This window comes from Lepus europaeus, chromosome 15 (assembly GCF_033115175.1).
Source record: "Lepus europaeus isolate LE1 chromosome 15, mLepTim1.pri, whole genome shotgun sequence".
NCBI classification, from domain to species: domain Eukaryota; kingdom Metazoa; phylum Chordata; class Mammalia; order Lagomorpha; family Leporidae; genus Lepus; species Lepus europaeus.
This window is the reverse complement of record NC_084841.1, coordinates 13,235,433-13,254,483: the sequence shown is the minus strand read 5'-3', so window position 1 is coordinate 13,254,483 and position 19,051 is coordinate 13,235,433. Positions and strand designations below refer to the sequence as shown.

The 19,051-nt window shown below is 47.1% G+C and overlaps 1 protein-coding gene across 2 annotated transcripts in view; it reads left to right on the top strand.

Moving 5' to 3' along the window:
• The window catches only part of MYO10 (myosin X), a 251,839-nt gene that overhangs the window by 191,779 nt on the left and 41,009 nt on the right, over positions 1-19,051 (top strand). For both annotated transcript variants that reach the window (XM_062212206.1, XM_062212207.1), the window contains 2 exons: positions 17,507-17,631; positions 17,730-17,844. In XM_062212206.1, coding sequence (XP_062068190.1) covers positions 17,507-17,631; positions 17,730-17,844 — 240 coding nt within the window. The remainder of the gene's footprint in view (positions 1-17,506; positions 17,632-17,729; positions 17,845-19,051) is intronic.

The following is a 19,051-nucleotide window of genomic DNA, read 5'->3' as shown; positions in this document are numbered from 1 at the left end:
GTTTCTCCCTGTGTCTGTGGTGCAATGGGATGGGGCTGGGGTCTCCAGCCTCTTCCAGCTCTGACGCGGATCTAATGATACCGCACTCCATCTGATACTTGATGTTTGTTTGATGAGCTGGTGTTCGGCTCAAGCTTTTCTGAATTGCTGTTTTCATACTTTCTATGACAGCTCAGATTCCTCAAACCTAATTCAAGGCTTTGTTTATTTGTCTCTATTTTTTTTCTCTATATCTGAACTTAAAAAACATTTATTTAAAAACTAAGTGCGGTGAATGACGTCCGTGCTCCAGGGCACTGAGGTGGTGGTTGTTGCTGTTCTGCAAACCCCTTGAAGCCAAGATTGTGGCGCTCATCCCCCTCCTTTTTATCTTTGCCAATCAGTGCCCGCCTTGGTGTTAGGTCTTACAGTGCAGCCCACCTGGCGGCACAAAAATGTCCGCCTGGCTGAACACCCCAGGTCCCAGGGTGACAAATCTGCCTTCCTGGCTTTGGACGCTGTGGGACAGCTGCAGCTGCAGGTCCCCCACCTCTCACACCTCAGTTCCTGCCTGCCTTTCTCCCGCACAGCATCCCGCTTGCAGGGAGCAGGGACATCGCCATAGGGACTGTGTAAGTGACTCAGTGAGTTTCACAGCTCCCTTAGCATTTCAATGAGTGATTCAGGCCTCCTTGCCAACATCTTCGGAGAGAAGCAGCTGCCCTCCTAATTTGTATTTCTCAGCATGATTTTTCCGAGCAGTTCTGAATAGAGGACTGTGACCTGTTTGACAGGGTGGACAGACAAATAGAATAGTGAGGAATACAGCTCAGCTGAGGTTTAGTTTTAGTGAGATAAAACACTGCGCGTGCTCCATGAGATACAGCGCAGCAGATCCTGCCTGAAACAGGATTGACAGCTGGGATTTCTGCGAAGGGTTGAACCTTCTTCATCTTCACCAGGGCTTTTGGTCTGATTTGGAACAAATCGTTAGTCTCTCCTTCCGTTTCCCTCCTTTGCCCGCCCACTTTCTCCTCTCCTCTTTCTCTGGGCTTCTCCAAGAGTCTCTTTCACCTTTTTTTTTTTTTTTTTTTTTTTTGACAGGCAGAGTGGACAGTGAGAGAGAGAGACAGAGAGACAGAACTAGAAAGGTCTTCCTTTGCCGTTGGTTCACCCTCCAATGGCCGCCGCGGCCGGCGCACCGCGCTGATCCGATGGCAGGAGCCAGGTGCTTCTCCTGGTCTCCCATGGGGTGCAGGGCCCAAGGAATTGGGCCATCCTCCACTGCACTCCCAGGCTATAGCAGAGAGCTGGCCTGGAAGAGGGGCGACCAGGACAGAATCCGGCGCCCCGACCAGGACTAGAACCCGGTGTGCCAGCGCCGCAAGGCGGAGGATTAGCCTGTTGAGCCGCGGCACTGGCCCTCAACATATTTTACAATTGACTTTCACAGTGTTTTTAACATCTTGATTCAGTAAACCCCTAATTTTAAATTTATGTGACTTGTTCAAATTTAAGCTTTGCTTCTGCAGCCCTCCCTCTCATCCTTCAGCATGAGCACGAACTTGTTCCAATTCAAACACGTAGACCCCAGTCCCCTTGAACTCCCTTTAGAAGTTCCAAGTTCCTCATTTCCTCACCTTGGTTCATTGGTGAGCCTTAATTTTTTTTCCCCTAATTGCAGCATAGCATGCACATAAGAGTGTGAGTGCTCAAATCACTCTTGTTCAGCTTGGTGTGGTCGCCAGTGAACACAGGCATAGACCAGCAGTGCAGGTTGCGGGAATGGGGGGCAGGGCCAGGGCAGCCACCAGCCATCAGCTGTGACCTCTGTGAAACGCCGCAACCCTGCAGGCTGCCAGCCTTGTCCCACATGATGCCCAGGTGCATGCACTCCTGTGTGTCTCACGTTCTGAAGGGTGGAAGGGCAGTAGCAGGAGACGTGCCCTGATTGATTCTAATCCACACGAGGCGCCAGCCCCAGAGGCTGCCTCCTCGCTCTGCACAACCCCTGCTCTGAGCCTGACATCAGCCATCCCATGCTGGCACAAAACCTCACTGGGTGATTCCCCCAAAGCACTGGGGGCCTCTGTGTTAGCCGCCCCAGCCGCCCCCTCCACAGTTAGCTTCCCTCCATCTTTCTCCCTTTCTCGGGTGCTCACTGCATTTTCAATGCCACATTCCCAAGACCCCTCCCCATCCCAAGTTGCCTGGGCAAATGCCTGCTGCAGAGGAAGACCCTGCCTCATGACTCTCGGCATGCCTGGGGAGCCTGGGTCCCTGCTTCTTCTGCATCAGACTGGTCTGAGCTGGGTTTGCACTCGACCCCTGCCCTGTGATATCCACCTAGCTTTGGTATCCTGCACCAGTTCATGTGGGTACTGCCTCCCCTGCCCTACACTGATTTGCTTTCTGGGCCTTTTTGAGGCTCACAGTGTTAACGGCAATGGAGCTTTAAAGCATACACCAACTTCAAAGAATCTTCAGGGACCATGGTCTTACTAAAAGCAAACCCCTTCCTCAGCGGATCCCTCTTTCCCTGGGGTAGCTCCTCCCTTCCTCCAGGAGCCCGCTTCCATCCATAGACTGTACCAGGGATGTCACCTGCTGCCATCTACCTCTGGGCAGACCACTCTCTGTTATAAGACAGAAAAACTCCACTAACAGCATTGTAGCTAATTCATGTGTATACGTATTGCATTTAAGAAAAAGTATTTGCTTTAGAGGCTCCACGGTGCTGGAGTTTTGCATCAGGGGCATCTGGGAGTCTCTTGGTTCTTCTTTAGGATTGCAAAATAGCTGGGAGATGGCAACCCTCACATCCTCACAGAACATTGTCTCTCAGTTTTCTTCCACACATTTTTGTTTGAATATCTCTTTTGCCCATGGGATGTATCTCTGAAGAGCTTGTCCTCATCAAATAAACATTAATCTTCAAAAGCATTGGGGCTGAGCCCAGAGGACTCGCCTCCTTTTATTCGGAATGAAAATACTTCCGAGGCCCGAGGAGCCCGGCTGCGGGTTTGTCCCACACCACCCTGGTCCTGCTGTGGCTGAGCCCTGCTCTACAGGAAGCTAGGGTAGTGAATGTCTAGGCAAGGTGAATATGTTCTCAAGGTGAGGAGGAATGATACCATCCCCAGGAGAGCTGCCTGAATATAGTTGGTTCCTTTAACCAGGGGGGCTGGCAGAGCCTACTAGAGAATCAATGTATAGATGAAGAGTGGAGAGGATAAGGTGGAAAGATAAAAATCCATACCTGTTTGTATTTTGTCTTGTGTACCATTTGGAAAGCTTTCAGTAGGCACTGCTTTTCTGAATAGACGTTTTGTGCTCGGGACAGTTTTGAGGAAGGATTTAAACAAATACAATTTCCTTATCTATCAAGCAAGATTTGATGTTAAACAATAGAGAAAAAAGTTCTGGGGCACACATTTGGCTTAGCAGTTAAGATGCCCATGACTCATCAGAGTGCCTGAGTTAAAGTCCCGTCTCTACTCCTTAGTTCAGCTTTCGTAAGCCCTGGAAGGCAGCAGCTGATAGACAAGCAATTGGGTCCCTGCCATCCATGTGGGAGTCCTGGATTGAGTTCCTGATTCCTTGCTTTGGTCCAGCCCAACCCTGGCCATTGCAGACATTTGGGGAGTGGATCAGCAGGCAGGAGCTCTCTCTGTCTGCCTGTCAAATAAAAAATAATAGGTAGAAAAAAGAAAGAAGTCCAATGATTTATGCAGAGTTAATAATATTGTAATACAAACATTCCTCAAAGTTAACATCAGTACCTTCTAGAATAATGCTTCTGAAACTGTATTATAAACTTACAAAAAAGCAGGGTTTTGGTTTTATATTGCCAATTTGTTGTGGACTACAGTAAAAATGAGGGAGGCATTACAGATTCCTAAATGCTTGTTTTCACTTTTGGGGTCTGATTCTGGACTGACACCTGTTTCAGGTGGGGTTTTCCTACCGGAAAGAAAATCACAGAACCTGGGCACAGGTCCAGGTGCTCACTGGCAAACGGTCCTCTCGTATCCTTGTCTTCACAGATTTAATAGAACATCCATCTTTCCAGTTGGCCTTAAAAGAGGTCTTTGAGATTTGATTAAGCTAATGAAAATTCCTGGTCCGTGGTAATCCATATTTAAATATGTAGTCCCGTTATTTTTGGTTTCATTTTAACTGGGGAAGGAGACCATAGCTTTCCTTTCAGCATTGAAGAGCAATGCCAGCTCCCCTTTCTGAGATGCCGGGTTCCCTGTTTTAGGAACACAGTGCTTTGTCTCTTCCCACACAGACGGCAGGTGCCAACACCACAGATGCTTCATCTCCAGAGGGAGTTGGACTGTGAGATGAGGAGCCTGGGACCCGCCTGCCCGAGGGTCTCTGAGAATGCCCTGCCCAGAAGGATCAGAGTGAGGGAGTTTGCAGCCAGTGTGCAAGACAAGGGAGAAGGGAGCCCAGCGGTGGGCAGCGTCCTAAGCACAGGGCCATTGTGAGGGGGGTAGGGAAGTCTCAGCAGCAGGTGCAGGGGGTGTGGGAGGCAGGAAACAGGAAAGAAATAAGAATGGAAGAAAGAAGCTGTGGAGTAGGGCAGGCTTCTATTCTTAGAACTCAAGGGAGCATTCAGCCAAATGTTCAGTACGTGTGGTTTTGCAGACCATTTGTGGGTTCTGGAAACAAGTATGTGACAGGCACAATGGCAGCTAAGATTCAAATGAGTAAATGTCCCAGGGACACCAAGAGAAAGGTCTGTTAGCAGATGTAACCAGAGTTGTTAGATGTGACCTTTCCAAGCGTTTATTTACCAGTTTTGGGGGAAGAAGTCAGAATGCATGCACCCCCATTTTAGCCCATTCAGTCTATCTTTATCACATATTGCCCCAGTATGGCTTGTTTTTCCATCATTATCATAGGTCCTGAAGATGCTGCCTTCAACAATTTGTTTAAAAAACAAAAACCAAAAAGCAAACTTAATGTCCTAGGAATCTCTGGAATTTATAAATAAGGAAAAATAAAATTCATATATGTTACTGGAGAATCACTATCTTGACCTTGAAAGATGTTTCATAATTTATTTAAAATTAATGGTCATTCTTCATGTTCACTTGATTTGTTCAGAGTCATTAGCCACAGGAGAACTGTTCATGGGCTGTCTTGTTTCTCATCCTTTGCATGAGCATTGTTTTCCGTCTTTGAATAAGAAATGATGTTTTGTGAGAAATAATGTTTTAGTCTCTAAATATATAAGCCTTTCATTAAAGTGGTCTGATAGTTTATATAAAACACCTCTGGGTGTCAAGCAAATACAAGTAAATTCTAATCTTAGCCTCATTCTTCGGCTTTTCAAAGCCTCAAGGAGAGAAGCACTAGTAACAATACAGTGTGAGCCAGGTCTGTAATTCAGTTTTCCAGTGGCTGTATTTAAAAGAGTAAACAAGTCAATTCCACAAAGCCAGTTTAATACTATGTATATAGTTTTAACCCAGAATATCCACAACATTATCATTTCAAGTAGTCAGTTTCAAAATTATTAATGAGACGTTTCACATTTTTTTTTTTTTCACACTGAGTGTTTGCAATCGGAAATGTAATTACCTTTAGAACACAGCTCTGTTTGCCCTGGTTCAGTGCCCTGTTTTCCGGGCTTTTGTTCGCTAACTCAGGAATCAGCAAACTTTTTTCTGTAAGTAGCAAGATAGTAAATAGTTTAGGCTTTGCCAATGTAGCGTGAAAGGGTCAGAGACAATGTGTGGCTTTGTTCCAATAAAACTTTATTTACAAAAACAGGTGGCAAGCCGGATGTGGTGCACAGGCTACAGTTTGCCAGTCCCTGCTGTAACTTAACTGTATTATCTCCTTTGGGTTTTAATCCTCAGAAGGAGATTTCTATTTTGGTCTGCAACCAAGGTAGCTATTGTGATGAACTTCATTCAGGATTGCAGAGGAAATATGTAGAGGAAATAAACGCCATTGTTAAGCAGTGAATGCTTGGGAGAGGCAGGAACTCTCTGCAACTCCATTATGTGCACCTTGCAGGAAGAGCAGTGTCCTTAGTGGTTAGAAGTGCTGACTTGGCCATCTCCCCGTCTGGTTTCCAGTCCTGCCTCCCTCCGGCATGAGCTTTGTGACCTTCATTTTAATTAACCTTTCTGTGGTTCAGATGGTGCACCTGGTAATCATACCTGCCTCATAGAGCTGCTAGCATTCAATAAAAGCTAGCAGAGTGCCTGGCACACGGTAAGTGCGTGTTGGAGCTCATTTACTGCTGCTAACGCTGATGCTGTCAGTGTTGCTTTGTACCTTCACCACTGGTAGTGTTCCCACTGCTGTTGCATGCACTGGAGAAGACATGATTCAACTCGATCTGCCATCCACAGGTGTTGTTGGCAGCCACTCACGTGGTGTCACTTTAGACTTGGACTTATCCATAAGGAGAAGCACTCCTGTGTCCTAGGGGAGTCTTAGCAGGATCTGCAGGGATTCTACAAGAAAAGCCTTGGCTCCGGAGCCTGTTGCTCCTCTGACTTTTTTGAGTGCTTTGTTACCATTCTCAGATCACCCACATTCTTTTGGTCTATTTTTATTTTATTTTTATTTATTTATTTTTTTTGACAGGCAGAGTGGATAGTGAGAGAGAGACAGAGAGACAGGTCTTCCTTTTTGCCGTTGGTTCACCCTTCAATGGCCGCTGCGGCCGGCGCATCGCGCTGATCCGAAGCCAGGAGCCAGGTGCTTCTCCTGGTCTCACATGGGGTGCAGGGCCCAAGGACTTGGGCCATCCTCCACTGCACTCCCTGGCCATAGCAGAGAGCTGGCCTGGAAGAGGGGCAACCGGGCCAGAATCCGGCGCCCCGACCGGGACTAGAACCCGGTGTGCCGGCACCACAAGGCGGAGGATTAGCCTGTTAAGCCACGGCGCCGGCCCAATTCTTTTGGTCTATATGATGAATACTAACCTCACCCTGCCCACCCTTTAGGTGGTAGAAATAAGCAGATGGCATCTTGTATGTGAAGTACATTGGAACTGTGGCCGGTGCCGTGGCTCAACAGGCTAATCCTCCGCCTAGCGGCGCCGACACACCAGGTTCTAGTCCCGGTCGGGGCGGCGGATTCTGGCCCGGTTGCCCCTCTTCCAGGCCAGCTCTCTGCTATGGCCCGGGAGTGCAGTGGAGGATGGCCCAAGTGCTTGGGCCCTGCACCCCATGGGAGACCAGGAGAAGCACCTGGCTCCTGCCTTCGGATCAGCGCGATGCACCGGCCGCAGTGCGCCGGCCACGGCGGCCATTGGAGGGTGAACCAATGGCAAAGAAAGACCTTTCTCTCTGTCTCTCTCTCTCACTGTCCACTCTGCCTGTCAAAAAACAACAACAACAACAAAAGAAATACATTGGAACTGTAAAATGCTGCGCAAATTTCAGCCAATAGCGTTTTCCAGGTTGTTGCTTCTCTTTGTCTTCTACCACACAATTTTATCATTGTGGACTGATTTACTTCATTGTCCAGTTACTCCGGCCTCATTGGCTCATTTGTCACAAACCAGTTGATTACAGTTGTGTAGATTGAAATGATTTTTAAGCAACAAAAAACACTGCCCAGCATAGAGCAGGAAGGTGGGGTGGGTATGCAGTTTACAGAGGGCTCTGGGTGATCACAGGCAGTGGCAATGTGGTGGAGGCCAGAGCCTGGAAGAAACACTGAAAGGTTGCTCAGACGCAACATTGGAGGGGAAGAACCTGGCTTCAGCTGAGGTGAAGACAGGAAATGAGTATTTTAGTCAAGAAACAACTGGAATTATCTGTAATTGGATGAAAATGTAGGGTTTGTGTTGGAGTGTATTGCCTGGGAAGGTGGATTGGGTCCCTGTTGTGGGAGCCTTCAGTCTGGCGTCTGCCGCAGATTTGCAAGCTGGGGTATGATGTGATCTAAGCTGTGCCTTGGAGGGGTTTTGTGAGTGTGTGCACGTGCGTGTGTGTGTATGTGTGTGCTCATGCTTATCCTTCCCCATCACATTTGTGGGTTTCTGCAGTGAGCACAGCGCGTCCCAGCGTGACAGTCGGGGTTTCCTGGCTTGGGGTGGTAACTGTACTCAGCCCCAGAGAGGTGTGGCCTGAAGGCTGTACTTGGTGAGAAATGTCCACGCTGTGTAATCTGACCTCCAGTCCTGACTCACAGCTCCACTTCTGCAAGTCATGTACCCTGCGCCTCACCTGTGGGGGTGCCTCTCCTCCAGGGGAAATTCGTTTCTGCCTCTCTTCTCAAAATGTGATGATTAGCAAGTGGCACCAACTGTGTAAAATTCTTAACAGCCTGGAGTGAAATGACTGCTGTAAGTACAAAGAGTCTTTGTTACTAGTTTAATTGGCAGTGTGTTGATTGCCTGCAAGGAAACTGTGTTGCTGCTTTAGTAACCATGCTTTTGAACCCTGTTCCAAGCCTGGTAAACTTCTTCTCGAATGGCATTTATCCATTCACTGCTCTTGAGAGTGATGTAGCAAAGAGAGCAAATCAAGATTGAGATGGTTTGCAGAGTCCTCTTTGTGAATGAGTCAGAGGCAGGATTGGGAAACTTGGGTAAGATTTACTATCAGTGTCAGGCTGCGAATAATAATTTATTAGTACAAGGTAACTGATTTTTGGTGAACTCCTACAGAATCTCTAACTTCTTCAAGTTTGGGGAGGGATTATCAAAAGGTAAGGTTTGTTTGTGTTCAAAGTTGAACAGAGTAGAAGTATATTCCGTAACAGTTATGCAAACGCAAGGATGCCGAATGTAATAAACCCTTTGTGTGAGATTAGATGTCCTGTTCCCCACTGCCTCTATTATATGTTTTTAATCAAAATGAACGATCTTTAGTGGCTCTTTTTAATAAATGGCAACTTTTTTATATTTCTTATGCTGCTGGGGGCTAATCCCCCCTATGCCACGGGCTACGTCTTAAGTCCTCAGGCTGCAGACTCCATGTATGTAACGTTTAAAGTATTGCATGTAAAGTAGGACAAGATTCACTGCAAACCATAACTCTTTACTTGATTTTTGAATGTCACAGCACTCACTGGGAGCAACAGGCTACCGATGTGTGGGTGCTGGAATGGGCTGGTTAAGTCTTACAAGATAGGAAAAGTGTTTTGAGAAGAAGCTACTAAACTAGGGCAGTGAAACGACGGTTGGTGTAACGCGCACAGGGCTTTGTTTGGCTTTCTGTAGCCGATTGTCTGCTCTGAGGACCTCCGGGGTGGCCCACTCCAGGGCTCAGCTCCGTGCCATTCTGCATCCTAGGCAGGTGGGACCTCAGGGGAGCTTGCAGCTGTGGGCCCGGGCTCTGGTGTGTTCCATGCAGTTTCCCCCATGGCTGCTCAGTCTCTGCAAGGTTTTTAATTCATATTTTCATTGATTAAAATAATCTCCAGTATATCGTGATCATCTACAATCTTTAGACTTTGAATAAAATTACCTCCACAGAAGGAGGAAAATGTTGTGAGAGACAGGGTGTCCAGGGGTCCCCAGCTGGATTCATTCCAGGTTCTTGTCCCAGCCTGAGAGATGAACTCAAAGCAGAAATATACAAGTGAGAGCAGGATTTATGTAGAGAGTGAAGAGACAGCACACATTCAGGAGTTAATGCAGGCAGCCTTCCTCTGTGAGGAGAGAGGGCACCTGCTGCTGCTGTACCCTCCCCTCCCAGGTCAGGTGGGCCCTCCCCTTTATGGGCAGGGGGTGAGTCCCTAATTAAATATAGAAATAGGGTAGAGTTTGGGTAGGGCGCACCTGATGATCTCTGGAAGGTTTCATGGCATCTCCTTATGTGGCTGTGTACACGTGATCATCATGGCATCTCCTGCGTGACAGGTGGGTGCATCACAGGAAGTAGGTGTGCCAAGCCTGCACCACGTTAGATTGGCATGGAAGGGGGTGGGATTTTGGCAGTGTGAGAAGAGTAAGGGGACTGCTGGTAACCTCTCAGCTCCCTTGTTCACTAGCTTCCTACCTATCCTCTGTCAAAAGGATCCAGACTACCAATAAATTATAACCTGTTTTCAGAAGCACCTAGATGAACTGTCCAGCTGTATTGTGGTATTTATTTTAAAGCAAAAGCAGGCATTATTAAATATGTTGCCACATGTGGGTGGGTCTCAGCACACTGCTAGTGTGTCCCTCTGTCCACTGTTGGGTGTTGACACCTGCTGGAGCAGCTAGGGCTTGAACTGGTGCTCATATGGGATGCCAGTGTTGCAGATGGTGGCCTAAACCACTACACCACAATGTCAGCCCCTAAAATTGTGATTTTTAAATCACCCATATTAGACCAAGTCAGCCCAACAGGGTGGTCCCTAAGACCCCTCCTAGGGCTAAAATTCTTCAGAAAATATCCGTGTGACCAGACAATAAAGTACCACTGAGAACTCCACAGTATGGAGCATATGTCTGCCTGAATTGTCTTAATCTTTTCACTAGAGAAGCTTTTATTTCTTGGAGAGTTATACCCTGTGGGAATATTCCCCAGTTTCATCACATGTCACTGAGAAAATGAATTTGTCGTATATATGAGAGGTACAAATTTTCAAGAACACAAAGCTCTTTGAGCCTTACTTTCCTGGTTGATTTAAGCAAATATTAGAACCTATCTGGATAAGGAATTCCACCTTGCCCCACTGTCGGTTAACTCATGTGCAAAATGGAATAATATCACCCATCTAAGCTTCTCCTTAGAGCTTCTGTGTTAAAATGCTGTGTGTCTAGAAGAACCACTGTGGGTGCCTCACGCACATCAACAACAGAGCAACCTTTAATCCCGCTAGGCAAGGATTTGAAATTGCTTCACCAGAATTCTTCATTTTAAAGAAATTACCAATATTTGAAAACATTTTCTGGGTATTATTTTAGACTGAAAAATAACATGTGCTTCTTAAATGAATCGAGGCATTTAAACAAATGCCTAACTCTAAGAAAAGTCATTCAAGCATTAAAACAAAATACAGTACGTGGTAAATGACTATTATTGTTGTTGAGAATGACATTTAGCTTTGAGCTTCCTGCCAGCCAACACAAAAGGGGCAGTACAACTACTCTTTTCTCTTTTACTCACTGTTTATTTTCAGTGCATTTTATCTTGCCTTGATTCCTCTTTGGCAGAGGTGGGGGATAAGCATGTTACAGTGAGTTATGTAGTTGTTGATCTGCAAATTTATAGTTTGACACAGCATGGCACTTCTAGAGAGAGTTATTTTCCCCCTTCAAACTAAGTTTTAAAAAAAATTGGTCTGCTGGCGTCGTGGCTCAACAGGCTAATCCTCCACCTAGCGGCGCCGGCACACTGGGTTCTAGTCCCAGTAGGGGCGCCAGATTCTGTCCGGGTTGCCCCTGTTCCAGGCCAGCTCTCTGCTGTGGCCAGGGAGTGCAGTGGAGGATGGCCCAAGTGCTTGGGCCCTGCACCCCACGGGAGACCAGGATAAGCGCCTGGCTCCTGCCTTCGGATCAGCGTGGTGCGCCGGCCGCAGCGCGCCAGCCGCAGCAGCCATTGGAGGGTGAACCAACAGCAAAGGAAGACCTTTCTCTCTGTCTCTCTGTCTCTCTCTCTCACTGTCCACTCTGCCTGTCAAAAAAAAAAAAAAAATTGCTCTTTGGGGCCAGCACTGTGGCACAACGGGTTAAGCCACTGCCCACGATGCTGCTGGTATCCCAAATGAGTGCCAGTTCATGTTCCAGCTGCTTCACTTCCAATCCAGCTCCCTGCTAGTGCACCTGGGAAAGCAGTGGAAGGTGACCCAAGTCCTGGGGCCCCTGCACTCATGTAAGACAAGTGAAGGCAGAGGGAAATGTGAGTCAGTGGTGGGACAGCCCCACCTCCTGAGCGCGCACTGTTCTCTCCAGGAGACACCAGGGTATGGAGAGGGTCACACCTTAGCATGGTGCCGGGCTTTGGGCTCCACCTGACAGTTTCTCCCGTGGAGTGTGACTTCTGTCTGCGGAGAGCAGAAGAGACAGCACCTTCTCCCTAAAGCCCTGGCTGGCCTTGGCCACCATTTTGTGGCCTGGCTGAGCAGGCCAATTCTTACCTTGGCCTGAGTTCTTAGCAGGCTTCCTAGGGTGGTTTTTGGGCAATCCTCAGAAATGCTAAAAAGCATTTGAACTACAATGGTGCACAGAAAACTAACTCATTGTTTTCTGCAATTAAATTAGCACAGAGTTAGTGTCCTCTTGCTGTTGGCAGGTGTCACTTTGCTTCTGTCGTTGTCCTGCTGCAGTGCTGATGCATTGGGAAGGCCTGGTAACTGTAGGGCAAGCAGTGCATGAATGCGAGTGTTTCTGCCTTGTCCCAGTGAAGCACCTCCCTGGGCTTTGTGTCCCTGATTGTCAGCACCTCTCTTGGCCTTTATTTAAATTGTAATATGCAGGAGGTGAGATTTTTGCAGGCAGCTGATTTTTGTGGAAAGTAAAGCAGGCTCTTTTGACAATCATTTGTTTTCATCTGGATGTTCTGACAACTCACTGCTTCAGACTGTAGACAAAGGTTTTCCGTTTTATTTTGGCAGGATTAAACTGCCCAAGCTATACTTTCAAGCTAAATATATCTCATCTCATCTCCAGGACACAAACTTCTTCTGGGATTCACCTCTTCTTGTCCTTCTGACATGCCTCAGTATCAGCTTGGTGTTTAATGTGCTCTTTTGAAACACCTGTTTTGATATATAATTCACATAAAATGAAATTGAGTAATTTAAAAATGCACCGTTCAATGGGTTTTTAAAAGAACATCTATTTTCATCTCCTTGAAAGGCAGAGAGAGAGAGAGAGAGAGATTGGTCTTCCATCAGCTGGTTCACTCCCCAAATGCCCACAACAGCTGGGCCTTTTGACAATCCAGGCTGAAGCCAGGAGCCCACAACTCCATCGGGGCTTCCCACAGGGGTGGCAGGGACTCAAAAATCTGCATCATCATCTGTTGATTCCTGGGATGCAATGGTGGGATGCTGGGTTGGAAGGACAGAGTAGCAGTAGGAGATGTGGGTATCCCAAGGGGTGGCTTAACCTGCCCCCCCACCTGAACCAATGAGGTTTTTGTCAACAGTCACACATGTGTGTATCCATCACCACAGTGAATTGTAGAAGATTTTCATCATCTCAAAAAACTCTTACTCTTTAGCTTTCCAGGCCACTTTCCTCTACCCACCCCTCCCCAACCCTCCATTTCCCTCCATTACTTGGATCAGCCCTAAGCAACCACTGACCTATTTTGTTTCTTTAGATTTCTGTAACCTGAACATTTCATATGAATGGGATCATGAAATATATAGTCCTTGATAACTCGCTTCTTTCACTTGCTGTAATGTCAAGGCTTGGCCATATTATAGCATGTATCTTTACTCCATTCCTTATTGTATAGCTGGCCCTGTGGGTTCTGCATCCTTGGATTCAACCAACTGGGGATTGAAAGTATTCAAGGGAAAAAAATGTTGTTTAACATACACAGACTTTTTTCCCTTGTCATTGTTCCTGGAACAATATAGTATAACCAACAGCATATATCACATAATAACATTGTATTAGGTATTTCAAGTAACCTAAAGATTGTTTAAAGTATAGAGGAGAGTGTTCCTGGGTTATATACCAACACTACACCATTTTATTTTTTAAAGATTTATTTATTTGGAAGGCAGGGAGTGAGGGAGAGTGAGACTTTCCCTTTGCTGGCTCACTCCCTGAAATGCCCAGAAGAGCCAGCATCAGGCCAGGCTGAAGCCAGGAGCCAGGACTCCATTGGAGTGTTGTATGTGGGTGGCAGGAACCCAAGTACTTGGGCTGTCATCCACTGCTTCCCAGGCGCAGTAGCAGGAAGCTGGATCAGAAGCACAGAGAAGCTGGATTGGAACCAGGTACTCTGATATGGGATGCAGGCATCCCAGGCAGCAGATTAACCCTCTGCCCCACGACTCCTGCCCTAGGTAGATTATTTCATGTGAGACACTGGAGCATCAGAGGAGAAGCCTCAGAAAATCCTGAGAGCAATCCTCCAAGATACTCAGGAGCAACTGTGTACATTTGTTTATGCATCTGTCAGTTGGTTGCCACTGTAGGTTCCCCCACAGCAGCGTCTCTCCTGGCCTCTCTGTTCATCTCTCCCTCTTTCACCATCTTCCAATTTAGGATCCACAGAATTCATTCTGTGTCTGATTTCTTTTACATGCAAAAATATTATTTATCAGTGTCTTCAAAAACGTGTAACCGTGTAGACAGTTTTCCTTTCGTCTGTGTGATGATTTCTGTCTGCCCCATAGCTCCCTGGGGTATGCCTATCCCAGTTCTCTGTAGCTGGCGGATATATTCGTGTGCATGTCCACAGAGCAGGGTTTGGGGGGAGAGGGTCATTGCTTCCATTGTCTCCTTTGTAAAAGTATACTTGTTCTGTGGCTCGCTTTTCTCCCTCAGTGAGAAAAAAGGCCCAAAAGGCAATCGTGCGCTTTCATTTGATCTTATTTTTAAGTGGCTGCACAATATTTCCAGGGATGCTTGGTGTCAAAATGATCCCTTCATCCCCTTGGTGATGGTCTTGCTTGCTGTGCTCTTGCGCCAAGGAGGTGCTTTTACAGCCCAGGGCTGACCTGGGCCGTCTGCAGAGCCCCCTGTCTAGAACGTGGTGGCCACCCAACTTTAGTCCAGGCGCGGCCCACCTCCCCTGCTCTGTCCCAGACTAGCATGGAACGTGCCAGGTTCATTTCCCACCTCAGGCCTTTGTTGGTGCTATTTTTGCTGCATGGGTGGCTCCTTCCCTTGCAGTGTGTGTTTTTTTTTTAATGCATCTCATAAATACAATATTAGGAACATAGTAATTCTTCCCAGAATACCCACCCTGCCACCCACCCTTGCAGTGTTTTAGGAACCCAAACTCTGCTTTGAATCCATACACTTCCATGCTCCCTCAATGTTTTCTTTTCTCTTGTGTTCCTAAGGAACCTAACTTTAATATTTTTTTTAACTTTAATATGGTTTAATACTAGGCTCTTCCCTGCCGAGGTAGTACTGTTTAGCATGCTTGTCACCTGCTTTAATTTCTAGATCCTTAGAAACAAAATCATGAATCGAAAAGCCTTGCACATAGTAGGTGTTCAGTGAATGTTCAGTAAATGAGTCAAGCCCAGATGTCTGTCTATACCTCACCTGGCTTATAGGCTGTTCCTTCCAAAGTCCAATTTAGTTGTCTGCAAAAAAACTTGCCCTGTTAGTACCCTGCAGGCAGTCTTTGTTGGGCAGAAGTAAGTTCTGGAAAATGAGCTGCCAGTGGAGCCGGGAGTGCATTAGGGACGTTTTGAAAGGCAAAATACCTTTAAGTCATTCCTTGTCCAGCTTCCAGCTGTGACATCTTTGAAAGTTAAATTCACCAGAAAAGGAAGTTGCCCCGAAAAGAGAAAGCACCCATGGAAACCCAGCGGCAGCCCCTGGTGATCCTGATGTGATTGCAGGGTGGGTTGCCCAGGGCGACAGTCAGCCTATAGATCCCGCACCCTGGTTAAATTACTGGGAAGGGGTAGGAACACAATGGCAATGGGAGTTTGCAAGCAGCGGCCGCTCCCAGCTGCCCTCCTCCCTTCCCCCTCCCTCCCTGGGCTGTATCAAATCCTACAGCCACACCACACTCATTAGCCGGAGAGTGGAAGGGTTGTCATGGTGACCGGGCACTTTTTAAAGCACAGGAATGGTGTTCATTATTGTTCCGTGTCTTGAGCTGTGGGGAAGAGGCCAGTATGACAGTCGTTTTCCATATGCATTTTTGCCCCGGGAGCCCCCGCTAAAGGTGGAATGGCCCTTCGGGAGAGGAAGACGGGAAGATGGTGAGTGTGCCTGCACTTTGTGAGGCGGGGGGCGGGGGGCGTTTTGGTAAAATCTCGGGAGAATGTTTTCCTAACTTGGGTGCCAGACTGAGGAGCTGTGCAGACTTTGTAAACAGAGATTCAAGAAGAGAAGCAAGGGGGGAGGAGTGACAGTCAGCAAGGCTTGAGAAGTGTTTTGGTTTCTAGTCTTGGAGCCTCAGATGATTAAATATTACATTGAGAAGCTTTCTGTGATGCGGTGAATTGAGCGAAGTTGAATGTTCTGTGTTCGTTTATGTTTGCTCCACACTCTTTGCGGGTTGCCGCTGGTCAGATTATATTCCTGAATCAACAGAACAGAAGCTTTGCAGCCAGCCGGCTTCAGAACAGTCACCCCCTCCCCATCCCCTGTTTTAAATCCAGAGATATACAGTGTAAGAGCCACCAAGCCCAATTCTGTTCTCAGGTTTCTGTGCTTTTCTTACTCTTCTTTAGGATAGTTTAAATAATCAAGGTTGAAAACCAGAGACCCACTGTGCTTTGAGTGTTTGCTCCAATTTGTTATCTGTCCTCACTTAAAATACCATCTCAATAAAGACAGTTTAACCAAAGTTTTTGTATGGCAAATTAAATATAAGAGAAATTAGAGTGGCAGTGACTTCATCAAGAGCTGTAAGGGAAATTGGCATTGATTTTTTACTTGTTTTGAAAGTGTGCAGGATAACATGGCATTAAGCCTAATTTTGTGTTAATGACTGACTACATTTTTAAGGGTCACAAATTAAACCACTCTGCATTTTTTTTCTTTTTTACTTTTTAACAATTACATCTTATGGCACGGTTTTTTGGTCCTTTTATTCACACTTGTGTAGGACACAAAATACAAATTAATTAAAGCGTATGGGTCGTTGGGTTGAGAAAAAGACTCAGGGTCCAGAAAGCCGTAAATGGAAATGACCCACTTTTCTGCTCTGCACTGAAAAACTGTCCTGTCAGCAGGGCGGCTGGCAGCTGAACAGACGAGAGGACTCTGCAGAGTGCTGAGTCCTGGTATGATTGCCTTTGTCTCTTCACTTGTGTGTTCTGGGGTATTTGACTAGGAATTGAACAATTTTAAATTCTTTTTCATTTTTGTCTCTTCCTTCCTCTCCCCTCCTGTGCCATGTGTGTGTTGTTTGTTGACCCTCGCTGGTCACTCCTTCCTATAATTTAAAAGTGTCTTTAAATGCCCTAAAATTGCAATTTAAAAAGTATAATAAAATGACACCTGTGTGACAATGTAGGTTGTTTAGGAAGCAAACGGATTTTAAAGCAAAGGTACGTTTGTGATATTTATGAGACGACCAGATATTTGAAATGTGGTAATTAATGTTAATGAATAGTTGGTATCTTTTAAGTTGTCATGGTGTTTTAGCATTAAAATATGGGATATACTGAGCTATTTATGAATGAGGTAATGTGACATCGGGGTCTTTCTTCAAAGCACGTAAAAGGAGGCAGTAAGAGCCTGGTGGGTCTAGCATAATAGCCCCGTGGTTGATGGAGAGGTAGGTGAGGGTCCACAGGGGCTCCTTCCGTCTGAGTTCTCATAAAGTTCTTGTGGGTACCTGCGTGAGCGTTTGTGTGCCTACCGGCTAAGAGAGCGGTGAAGGAGGCCTTCCTAGGGCTGCCTTCTCTGGCTCTCCCAGCCCAACTGGCCTTCTCCAACACGTCCATGTTTCAGATGCCAGACCAGTTTGACCAGGCCGTGGTGCTGAACCAGCTGCGTTACTCGGGGATGCTGGAGACAGTGAGGATCCGCAAAGCTGGGTATGCGGTCCGAAGACCCTTCCAGGATTTTTACAAAAGGCAAGAGGAGGCTGAAATAGATCTACTTTCTTTCCCAAGGGGTTGGGGTAAGCAAGGACCCGCAGCAAAAGGTGATGCCATGTGTCTGTGTGATGCAGGTATAAAGTTCTGATGCGGAACCTGGCTCTGCCCGAGGATGTCCGAGGGAAGTGCACAGCTCTCCTGCAGTGCTATGACGCCTCCAACAGCGAGTGGCAGCTGGGGAAGACCAAGGTACCGTGACAGGGAACACCTGCCACCCACCTGCAGAGGCGGCGGATGGCGCTCGCCAGGAGTTGTGCTCCAGGAATCACTTGTTTTTTCAGCAAACTTGTGTCATCATGCCTACCATCATCTTTTTCTTCCAAGCAGTTACTGTTTAATGTGACATCCTCGGCTTGGGCAAGAATTAATGTTTCATTGAGGGACATCCTCATTGCTTGCATGTGTGGGTGTGTGTTGGGTGTGTGTGTTTTGAATGACCTAGTGTTGAAGAATGAGGCAGCCCCAGCCTCTAAGAAGTGAGCCCCCAGACTCCTCCAGCTTGCAACAGTTCACATTCTGTGGGTTATCTGTGCATCGGCATCGGCCATTGTGTAGGAGACCGGAAGCCAGTCTGAAATGCTGTGAGGTCCCCAAAACTGAGCCCAGGGAGCAAGGAATAAAATTCCCCCATTGACTCTGCAACTATGGCAGAAGCCTCTTCACTATTTATTCCAGACAGGAGCCGAGCAGCGGGCAGATGGCCTGCACACCAAACATGAGCCGTGACACGCATTCTAAGGCATTTCCATGTTGGGGGGCTGCCAGAGAGCTCATTCAGCTTTCCACTGGTTCTGCACCTGCCTGCACTGTCACTGTCCCATCACAGAGTGACTGGGGAGCAGAGGCGGAGTGGGGGCTGGCCTTTGAGAACCTATGTGTTTTCCAAAATGGGGACCAGTCACCATGCCTTATCTTCTTGCCCCGCACTTAGCAGTGTGATGCCACAGAAGGAGTTTGAAGTTCCCTAATGTGTTTTTAAAAGGAATTTCTGTCTTCTTAAAAAAGAGAGAGGGTAGAAGGAAGGGAGAAAGAAAGGGGGAGGGTAGAGAGAAAGAGCAAGATCAAGAGTGAGTACTTCTTCCATTGTGGCTGATCGATGCCCTTAAGGCCACTTTGCTAGAAACAGACATGACCGGCTGACCCCAGAGGAGGGGTTAACTGGCGAGAGTTTGAGAGATCACTACTCACAGGGCAGGACAATGGACAGGGTATCGGGTTAGCTGTGTTACATTACTGCAGACTTCGTGGGCCAGCAATATTCATTATCTCGCTGCATCATAAGGAGTGTGGCTTGGCTGGGCCCTTGGATTGGGGTTTCCCAGCCTGCAGTCCCTTCCTCCTGGAGCTTCATTCATTTTGGGACCTCATACACTTTCCCGAGCTTACTTGCTTGTTC